This window comes from Bidens hawaiensis, unplaced genomic scaffold, assembly GCF_021521415.1.
Source record: "Bidens hawaiensis isolate Kalapana, Puna unplaced genomic scaffold, B.hawaiensis_p1.1 tig00011192_1, whole genome shotgun sequence".
In the NCBI taxonomy this organism is placed as follows: Eukaryota; Viridiplantae; Streptophyta; class Magnoliopsida; order Asterales; family Asteraceae; genus Bidens; species Bidens hawaiensis.
Window position 1 is genome coordinate 617,624 of NW_027491870.1, and position 11,038 is coordinate 628,661.

Below are 11,038 nucleotides of genomic sequence, written 5' to 3' on the forward strand. Positions count from 1 at the left end.
GATGTGCCTACAATTATCACGATATTAATAATGCTAAATTGTTTTTATAGTTAAAAAAAAAACAAAAAAAAATAAAAAACAAAACTTTAAACCAACAAAGGTAATGGTATAAAATATAAATAGTCAATAAAAGGGGGCACTACTTAATGCTATAACAATATATTACTTAGTTTTGTCAAAGTATGACGTTTATTTATTAATAAAAATACACTTAATTTATTGTATAGTGCAATAATTACATAAAATTATTCTTATTAACATGTTAAAGAGTAACACGTATCAAGAAAATAATATATAATGTATTTCTTATAAAATAACAATTGACAAATATAAGGACACTTTTTACTATTTCTATAGAAAGATAATTAAAAGTAATAATACTTAAACACATCAACTTATCCCTTTTATCTCTCCTAGCTTTTTTTTTCCTTTCTTCTTAACGTAACATCCTAAAATTTATAATGTTAAATAAAGAAAGTTACGTTTATTGATTTCGCGTTATTAATTAATTAATGTCAAGTAAAGAACGGATCATGGACTTAGATTAATTAAGATGGGTTAAATGAGAATGGACCTTAGGTCCATGGGCTTTAAGGGATATAAATATCCGTTAAACCAACCTAAAACCCTAAACCCTCATTTCATTTCCATCATAATCTCTACACACTCAAAAACACACACATACACTACACCATATTCGGCCGAGAGAGAGAGACATCCGAGACCAAGAATCAAGCCGACCATTATTAGATCTTCAATATAAGAGATAACCAAGCAAACCGCGACCACACAGAACGTATAAAAGGTATGTTCTTGACCTTTAAAGTTTACGTAGTATTGAACGTTTTTACCTTAAAGGTCCAAGCTTTATAGTATATACGGGATATATATACGAACGAAAATGGTTAGGGAACGTAGGGGGTGATGTCGAACCATAACAAGGGTATTAAAATCGCCAAAATGCTTGATAAAAACCAAACCCGTAGCTAACCTGGACAACTTCGCCTTCAAAGCATAACTTCGCCTTCAAAGCTTAACTTCGCCTACGGCCAAGTTCGCCTAACTGGTAACTTCGCCTAAGGCCAAGTTCGCCTAACTGGTAACTTCGCCTAAGGCCAAGTTCGCCTAACTGATAACTTCGCCTAAGGCCAAGTTCGCCTACTGATAACTTCGCCTAAAGCTAAGTTCGCTTAAGGTTTAACTTCGCCTAAAGTTAAGTTCGCTTAGAAAATAAATTAAAAACCTAATGGAAAATGTGTTAAGACAGTTAATGTAAATAAAATTTTTCCAAGCTGACCTGGCAGCTCTAACCCAGCCAGGGGCTCTGCCCCTTGGACCTTGCTAGGGGCTGCCGCCCCTAGACCCCGCTGCCAGGGGCGCTGCCCCCGGACCCCCGTTCGTTGTGGGTAGTAGTTAAGACTAGAAAGATGATATGAGTAGTGATAGTTAATTGATACGTATACTTGCTATACAGTCAGCCGTGCACAACTGAAGAAAAGGATTACGATTAACGGTGAACGTAACCGTGTCAGGTGAGTTTCTAGCCCCAATTATGTGTTATGTTTTCGGGGCTATGTGCATACTCAATATGTTTGTTAATACGCTTATCCTAAGAGATAAGTGTATGCCTTATGTGAATGATGTGATATGTATGAATGATGGCTTGACGGTACGTGAACGATCTTCGGATATTGCACGTATTGTCAGGTTGTAACGCTAAGTATAAGGTAAGTATGATATATATGCTTATGTGTATGAATGTGATAAAGTTAATAAAAGAAGGAAAGGATGGTTGTATGGTTGTATGGTAACGAAGAGGGAATCGAACCCTACTAATATTCGAGAACTAGGGAACCGAACCCTACTAATATTCAAGGAAAGAGGATACCGAGCCCTAATAATACTCGAGGAAGGAGGGTACCGAGCCCTAATAATACTCGAGGAAGGAGGGTACCGAGCCCTAATAATACTCGAGGAATGTAGGGCGTAATGCTCTTTATAACGTAAGATGTGAAAGTAAGAAAGTATGAATGAAAGAATATAAGTTATTGTGTAAATGTATGATTAACTAGAACTCACTCAGCGTAGCTGACTTTTAGTATGCACGCAGGTGAGTAGGATGAGACAGCTGGCTTGAGTGGGGACACATGGCAGAAGAATAAGAGTCTGGCATCTGAAGACTTATGATGTTTTAATTTTAATGCTTTAATGTTGAAAGACAAAGGATGTTTTGAGACAAGTTATGAATTATGTAATGTTTTATGAAAGTTTTATATTCCGCGTAAAGTTTTAATTAACTCTGATATTTAGAACTGTGTTTATGAGTAAATCCAACACGAAAGTAGAGCTACCGGTAACGGGGCCTTACACTTAAACCAACCATTATTTTTTGGAATTTAGATATGTTTTTTGTTTTTATAATTGTTTTTAGAACCTTATTGAACATTAAACCGTTGTATTATTGATTTACTGGTCGAACCAAATTTAGTTGTTGATTTACTGGTCGGATCGTATTTAGCAACTAGATGGCTTCACAAATTTTATGAAAAAATATACACATCTAATTTATAGCAAAATATTAAATTCTAATGTTTGATACTTATTTATAATCTTAAAAACTTAAATAAATAAAATATAATGCCTAAGGTCACAAATTAACAAAAATAAAAATAAATTCTACCCAACAGGCAACCACTCGATTCAACTTAAAACGATTAAAATATACATAACCGAACCAATTATGTATCCAATTTCTAATTCGACTTGTCCGGTTATGTGTAAACATTGATTTTTTTTTTACTATGTAAACAAATTATATGAGAACCAGTTAGGTAGTCCCGACGACAAAGATAAATTCTTTAAATACATGGTATAAAAAAGGAGGTTTTGAATTAAAGATTAAGTGACATATAGATTAAAAGAAATTTCTCATTAAAGAAAACAAATTCTAGCATCCACTAAATATTACTTTGTTAGCATTTTCCTTTTTTATAAACATATTATATGGTTATTATCTATTAACATGAATAATATATCACTCCATAAAGATTGATTCCCAAGTCTCTTTCTCACACACACACACACACACACACACACACATACATTTCCTTATTTCTCTCCACCCATTTCTCATATTCTCTCTTCTACTTTCTTCATTCTCTCTCTCTCTCTCTCTCTCTCTCTCTCTCTCTCTCTACTGTGTAGATTTTGTGTCAGAAACAAAGTACAACATATAATCTTTCTTTCTTTCTTAAGTTTTTGTACTTCATCCTATTTGTGTCGGAACAAAAATCTTTCTATCTTTCCCCCCTTTCCAACAACCCTAATAATCTTGATTCCATGTCTCCACCATCCATAAACCCTAATTCTCTCAAGATCCGCCTCGCATATCGCTTTCTTCGCAATCTAAACAACTTAAACTCAAAAAGATCCAATTTTAACCACTCCCAGATCCAAAGATCTCGTCGGGTCAAGATCGCAGCCTACGCATCAATGGCTCATGTAACCGGATCACGAAGAGCTTGGAGCCGTGCGATTTTACGAAAGATTCGTAATCGACGGCTGGTAGCAAGAAAAAAAAGGGTGGATCTTAAAAATACTCGTCCACGTCATCATCCTCGCCATGTTCATGCAGGATCCACAAGAGAATTTGTTGACCCGATTGGTGATTCGGGTCAAGAAGTGAAGCTGAGGAAGCTTGTGCCGGGTTCTTCAACCATGGATGCATGCGGGTTGTTGGATGAAACTGCTGATTATATTAAGTGTCTTGCTACACAAGTTGAGGTTATGAGAACTTTGGTAGATTTCTACTCTACCATCTAAATACACACACACAAACAGGTATATATATATTGATATATGTATATGTATATGTATTATGTATACATATAATTATAGATGTTGAACTTATAATCTTATATATATGGTGTATGTTTAATAATATATATGTGAAGAAGAATATACTTGGAGTTGGTTTACTTTCATGAGTTAAGCTTTTAAATGGTTATCTTTTTCAAGAACAAATCATAGTTCAAATTGGTAGAATATAAAGATGCCAACTTGGTATTAATTGCTTTTTGTTGAGTCTTTGTGAATGTGTATGCTTGATCTTTACATGATTACATATTTATGTTAATATATAAACATCATAATTTTTTAGTTGGTTTATAATCTTGAAACAAAATAGTTTCCATCTCAAAGCTTATAAATTAAAATGTTCATTTAAAGATACATGTTTTGAGCATGAACTTTTAAGAGAATTAAATAAGGATTGCATGTGCAGAAATAAATGGTCTTATGGTCATGTTCACGGGTTTGACACTCTTGTTATTCAATGTCGTTATTTTCTTGTAATATAACACCTTGGTATCATGCTGTAATTAGCTGAATCGATGTAAAAAAACTTTAATTATAGTGTCCCTTAAATTAAACATAAAGCGAATCTTTTGTCTTTAGAATTGGGAAGATTAGCGTAATCTTCGTTTTTAATCTTGCTCTTGTGTTTATGTACTTTTGAGTTTTTGGTTGTTTCTAGCTTCTTGCTAATTGATCAGACCGTTTTATGAAAATTGCATTCAACAATAAATCAATGGAAAGCGAGTGTCTTGATAATTAATTACGAACGCTTGAACCTAGTTGTCATAAGCTATAGTTGCTCGGATTAGACTTTGTGCATCCGTCTACACATCATTAGGATCATAGGTTATTAATTCACGGGTGGTGCACCTAGTTTATCTTATCTTTAAAGATCTATAAATGCAATTAATGTTTTTAATAAATTACTCCATCTCTATCAAAATCGAGTTGTAGTATTATGGATCTTAAATCCAGTTAAGCTCACATGATGTGTTCAGTACTTAACTATTGTCACCTATACAAGCACAACTTGAAAGTGGTATTGTGGTAACATGGAGTCGAGTAAAGAGGTGTACGTTCTTTCTCAAGATCAGTTTGTCGTTAAAAAAAAAAGGTTAAATTCAAATCATAACTTGAATGTTAGTCAAATTAGTTGATAATGTAATTTAAAGATTAATGATTGAACACCAAACTACTTAGGTTTCCATCAATTCAATCAAGTCCCATCTTGGTATATAATCAAAATCATTTCTTTGTTTCTTTCCCATAAGTTCACTTTTCGTATCAAGTTCTTTTCACAACTTTTCCTTTAATTTAATTTAGTGTAATCTTTAATTAGTAAACTGTGTTGATTCTGAGCATTTTATGTATTCGTTATTTATATATAGGCGTCTTATTGCATTTCACCCGACCTGACCTGACCTGTTTCCTAAGTGACTTGTATTCGTCGTCTACTGACAAAAAATCATGAATCCACCAATTATATATTTTTATAGAATTTCTTAATCTTTTATTTGCATTTTTTTAAAGTGTATGGTCCATAAATGACAATTAGCAAGCGAGAAAGAAGGGATGGGGTATGGGATAGATTCTTAAACAACTTGCTTACTTTTAGAACCATGTGGAAATTGATGTAATAATGCATACATATAATGATATATACACATCTGTATAATTACACATAATTTGTTTTTTGAATTTTTAACATCATTGCCAAGTTGTTACTTTTCACCAAATATACTTTTATCATCGTGCCAATACAAAATACTATCATTTTTCATCATCAATTATTCAATTTCAACTTGGCACTAACAAAAAATCGGGTTATTATGTGAAGTTAGAACAGATTGTTATTTTATACAATGGACTTCAAAGTTTATAATTCTATTTTATTTTACTAGTTGAGTCATTAAAAGTGTACTCAAATTGTGCTATCAGATATCAGTTCATTATAAGTTTTAATCTAATCATGTTTAAATGAGTTTGGATGAGGTTTCATATAGTGGGTTTGATTAAGCTCGTGAAACTCAAGGAACTTATTGTATGTTATAATAAACAAGTTACTGAGTTGCAAACGAGTTTAGTTCAACCAAGCTTGAGCTTGATTGAACTTGGGTTCTACTAAGACTCATTAAATGCGGTGGGAATAATATTTGCAAATAAAATTGATACATATTCTATTAGAGAGCCAAAATGGATAGGATTCTAACTTTGGAAGCACTACTAAAAAGGGAAAATAAACTTATACTCGAATCTATGCATCTTGTGTGGCGAATTACCTGAAGCGACGGGATATCTTTTTGTTTCATGTAAAATTGTGTATGTCGTGTGATATAAAGTTAAATAATGGTTCAACTTCACCCAATCTATGTCTTTACAATAACAAACAGAGCAGACTATCAAAACTATATACCTAGCATAATATGAAAATCATTCAAGCAATTTTCAGTATCTCTTGTTGATGAATTTAAATAATTCGAAGTGACAAAACCTTCAATGACAAAAATACATCAATCTTGATTCATTTTAAGAAAAAAAATTTAAAAAGAATAGATCAAAATGATAAGATAAAAATGGTTCAGTTGGTGTAACCTAGTGATGGTAATTATGTCCTTAGGTTCTAGGATCTTGTTATAAGATCCTTTTTAATGACATATTCCATGCCGTTAACGAAAACCGCTCATTAACTTTGCTTGGAGCTGCACCAAACCGATCAAAACTTGACAAATATGATATACAACTAATTGTCGTTACATATTTGTGTATGTAGTGAAACCAGTGACATCTATGTCACAACATTATTACCTATTTTAAGAGGTAGTGAAACCAAAAATAAATCCTACACATCTACAATCACAATCACATAAAATACATATCGCGTTGAATGGGCCGGATACACATGTGCTACGTACTGCAACTAATGATATTTTATCGTAATTTATGCCCGTTGCGATGTGGTCGTTCCTCCTTTTTTTTTGGAGTCACCAGATTTGTTTGATTTTTAAATGGAGGTTTCTCATGCATTTGACCCGAATTTACGGGTATGGGTCTTATCAAACCAAGATATTTGTTAAACGAGTCATAACATCTCATTAAATTAAAAACTAACCCGTATTACGGGTTGTTTTATATTATTTGTTTTTAATATTTATTTATTTTTTGAATTTTTATTTTTAATATTTGGTGATATTAGTTTTTAATTTAATGAGATGTTATGACTCGTTTAACAAATATCTGGGTTTGATAAGACCCATACCCGTAAATTCAGGTCGAATGCATAATAAGCCTCCATTTAAAAATCAAGTAAATCTGGTGACTCCAAAAAAAAGAAGGAACGACCACATCGCGACACATATGATTTTTATGTTTTCGTTTATATATATTATAGATGTTCGTTACGTAATCAGCTTTAAATAGAGAAACGTATAATCACATAAAAAACTTGTATGTAATGCGGAGTGCGGACCAAAAGGAGGCAACATCTTGTGTATTATAAGTTTATAAATCAAGATGTGCATACCTTTGAGTTATCACAATGGTCTGAAATTGGGCCTGGACATACACTTTATTAAAAACAAAAAACAGAAAGTGACAAAGTCTTATTAAACCCAAAGGAATAACTTACCCATTATCTATTTATCTGCAACTTCTAAATAAGTAAATATTCATTTTCATTCCCCTAATAAATTTTTAATCCTATTTGATTCATTATTTTATTTCTTAAACACACATACTCTTTAGATTTAAACCCAGCTGCCCAAAAACATTGAACACATTAAATTGATTTATATGTAAACATTATACACAGGTACTACACTAACCTCCTACGTCGTCGTATCAATACACGACCCAAAAACGTTATAAAGTACTTATTTTTATCACGGGCTAACGGTCGAATCAGTTTGCGGTGTAACAAGATATCCTAAGTCTCTAATTCTATAACCATTGCCCCAAAATGAAGCCAAACATAGTCCCATTATCGCCATTGCAACAACCGAACACGCCGCCGGGACCGCTTGACTGCTACCCAAGAATTGTGTCGCTAGAAGTCCCGCCAATGTCGAGCTTTGCATTCCCGTGCAGAGCGAACTTGTCCTGCTTACTTTTTCCTCTTGCCTGGTTACAATACCATCAGTTATTTGTTCGGTTAATTCGGTTATAATAAAACATTATAATCAAAAGCGACGACCCACGATTTTCCGTTAACCGTTTGTGGCTTCACGAACCTTCAGTTAAATGTTCGGTTCAGTTAATTCGGTTATGCCACACGCTATAACCAAAACCGACCCGCAATTTTCAGTTTATTAGTTAATAGTTCGGTTTGGTTAAGTTGCTCAATTCGGTTACGGTTCAGTTAATTCGGTTATGACAAACAAAATAACCAAATCAGCCCACAATATTTGGTTAATTAGTTATGGCTTAACCGCTTAAGCGAACCATCTCGGTTAGGTCGGTTAATTCGGTTATGGCAAACGTTAGAACAAAATCAACCCACAATTTTTGGTTAATCGGTTATGGCTTAACCGAACCATCATTTAATTGTTTGGTTCGGTTAAGTCGGTTATGACACACATTATAGCTAAAACCGAGCCACAATTTTCAGTTAATCGGTTACGGTTCAGTTAACTTGGTTATCCTAACTAAACAATCATATAACAAAAAACATTACCTGCAGAACGGGATTTTGGATATCCAGTAACCCGCGACAAACGATACCACGTGAAAAGTCAAAATGGGCCAAAGCAGTTTAAGCCCTTCGGCAGAGAGAATTTGGGCTCGGTTAATCGCCAACGGGCTTCCGATACAAATTGAAGTACAAAACATTGCCACAAATGGCATCACGGGTTGTAGAACCGCAACAACTGGTTTTGCATATGTGTTCAGTACTAAACCGAGCGTCACCGGTACAAGCACAACCTACAAACAGGTAAAACAAGTTTATACCAATTTTCAATACTAATTTGATTAATATTAATAGTTAATACCTGTAAGATTGATTTAGCCATTGCAATAGCGTCAACGGGGACAACCGAACCGATAAGAAGACCGGTTAAAAGAGGAGTAACAAGAACCGAGGCGATAGTACTTGAACTGGTTAATAATATGCTTAAAGCCACATCGCCTTCACTCAAGAAGCTAGCATAGCTAGATAATTGAGCACCCGATACACACGACATTAACACGAACCCTGCATAAAACACAGGAGCCACACCGAATAATCTGGCCACTAATACCCCGAGAGCCGGTTTCAGTGCATACTGTGCAAGAAAACCCATAGATAATGGTAAAGGCCTGCAAAAAAAGTCAAAAATGTTGATGTCAATTGTTTAAATTTTGATTTCATCGAGTCGAAAACGAGTAATGTAGTGAATAATATTGACCTTTTGAAAGCAAGAGTGAAATCTTCTATGGAAAGTTTAATACCAATTGATAACATGATCCCGCCAAGTGCAGGTGCATAAAGTTCCTTTGATACCCTGCAAATATTTAACAAAGATTCAATCAAATTATGTTGACTGTAATTATTACTAGTTTTTTTTTTTTTTTTGAGCGACCAACGAATAAGCTCAGCCACCCGGGATAACCTAATGGCAAAAGGCAATCCCATACGCCCACGATCGCAGACAGGGTTGGGTAGTCCATGCCCACCATCAATGGCGAAGGATATTGAGGGTCAGGGTCTCAGGGATCTCCCCCCCCCCCTTTATTTTCGCGAAGCAGTGTAAATTTGGCCGTTTTTCGTCCGAAAATTTGTACGTAGTGTAAATTTACTATTTTCGACAAAAAATTTGAGCCCGGACCCCCTCGTCTATGAATTTTTAAATACATTTTGAGCCCCCCCCCCCCCCTCCACACACACACATTCGTGTCCAAGCTTCGCCACTGTCCATCATATCCTGTTCCGACGAAGGTCCACTGCGGGCTCCAGCCCAAATCTTCACTTCCCCTCCAAATCTCCGATATGAGTTCAGCTAAAGCTCATTCACAATTACTACTAGTTATTAGTAGGGTTTATTAACTATTACTAGTTATAACTGACAATATGACATGCAGAGTATTTTAATGATTATTTGTGTAACAATTCTACAAAAGGGTTATACATATAACATAAAGCAATGAGCTTTTAACCTTAAAAGAACAAGGACAACAAAAACAATACATAAACCTCCATAGTAATACATGCATACATTTTTTATTAACGTTCACTGATCGGTCATGCATGCGAACATGGTAATGTTAATTGGATTAAGTCATTAAACAAATTATATTAACTTAATTTTTTAATTTTAAGTGATTATTTTTAACTTGTGTAACAAGTATTCTATGTAACATCTACTCATCTAGATTCAAGAAATCTAATTTATGTAATACATGTGTCATGATCTTGGCATTGATAAATGTAAATAATAAAATACTAACAATAATATTATTAATACGAGTATTAATATTAATATTATTATCATTATTATTACCATGTGAAGGTTAACGGCTGAGTCAGGGCAGCAACCGCCGTGAGCGCCACCACAAACGGCAGCGCCGCCGAGAGAACCTGCGCCACGTCAGCTTTAACGGCAACCACCGATCCCGAATTAGGGTTGGCACCGTACGACAGTATATTAAAGTTACCTTCTCGTCTATGCAAACCCACTTTTCCGATAAACGGGTACGACGTAGAACACGCAAATGCCCCGCCGGAGCTCCGAATCGCCGGTGCCGGAAACCCAAGGTTTATTAAATTAACGGGTTTTGTTAATATGGGTTTGTGGGTTAGTGATTGTATAGGTGAATTGAGTGACGGTGATACTGAAAGATATGGAATTGATGCCATTTGTGGGTCGCCGGAGTTTACGCCGGCGAGAATGGTTGGGTTTTCCGGCGAGGATAAGATATAAGATAAAGTGAAGTTATTATTTAATTTAATAAAGTTTTAATAATTTGTGAATGTTATATTTATTTTTCAGTGGTTGTAAGAAGTAAGAAGTATTTAAATGTGACAAGGTGTTTTTAAAAAGAAATTATATAAGTCTTCGTGGCGTAATATTATTTGCTATGTTTAGTTTGTGACAACGTTTCCGAAAGATTATGACAAGAGTGTAGAAACTTGCACCCGTGTCATTATCTCTTACCCTTGATTTGTTCTTATTCGTTATTGAATTTTTCATAGGATGCAAAGTTGTATTTT

At 34.4% G+C, this 11,038-nt stretch overlaps 2 protein-coding genes across 2 annotated transcripts; one reads left to right on the forward strand and one right to left on the reverse strand.

Annotated features, from left to right (window-relative positions):
• Nucleotides 1-3,060: 3,060 nt before the first annotated feature.
• LOC143537487 (transcription factor IBH1-like) lies at nt 3,061-3,856 on the forward strand. Its single transcript, XM_077031245.1, has one exon. The coding sequence runs from the start codon at nt 3,340-3,342 to the stop codon at nt 3,820-3,822; it is 483 nt and encodes a 160-aa protein (XP_076887360.1). The 5' UTR covers nt 3,061-3,339; the 3' UTR covers nt 3,823-3,856.
• A 3,685-nt stretch (nt 3,857-7,541) lies between these two features.
• On the reverse strand, nt 7,542-10,762 carry LOC143537488 (putative sodium/metabolite cotransporter BASS3, chloroplastic). Its single transcript, XM_077031246.1, has 5 exons — nt 10,329-10,762; nt 9,237-9,332; nt 8,841-9,147; nt 8,525-8,772; nt 7,542-7,971 (listed from the first exon to the last, which is right to left on the reverse strand). Exons 1-5 carry the CDS (start codon nt 10,682-10,684, stop codon nt 7,734-7,736), a joined length of 1,245 nt encoding a protein of 414 aa, XP_076887361.1. The 5' UTR covers nt 10,685-10,762; the 3' UTR covers nt 7,542-7,733.
• Nucleotides 10,763-11,038: the final 276 nt, after the last annotated feature.

What these genes read in the sequence shown, in the direction of transcription:
- LOC143537488 (XM_077031246.1), bottom strand. Translation starts at nt 10,684, where the DNA reads ATGGCATCAATTCCATATCTTTCAGTATCACCGTCACTCAATTCACCT. An exon ending in TGGCTAAATCAATCTTACAG is followed by an intron (nt 8,773 to 8,840) that starts GTATTAACTATT and finishes ACCTGTTTGTAG; the next exon opens with GTTGTGCTTGTACCGGTGAC. An exon ending in TCCAAAATCCCGTTCTGCAG is followed by an intron (nt 7,972 to 8,524) that starts GTAATGTTTTTT and finishes TATTGTAACCAG; the next exon opens with GCAAGAGGAAAAAGTAAGCA.
- LOC143537487 (XM_077031245.1), top strand. Translation starts at nt 3,340, where the DNA reads ATGTCTCCACCATCCATAAACCCTAATTCTCTCAAGATCCGCCTCGCA.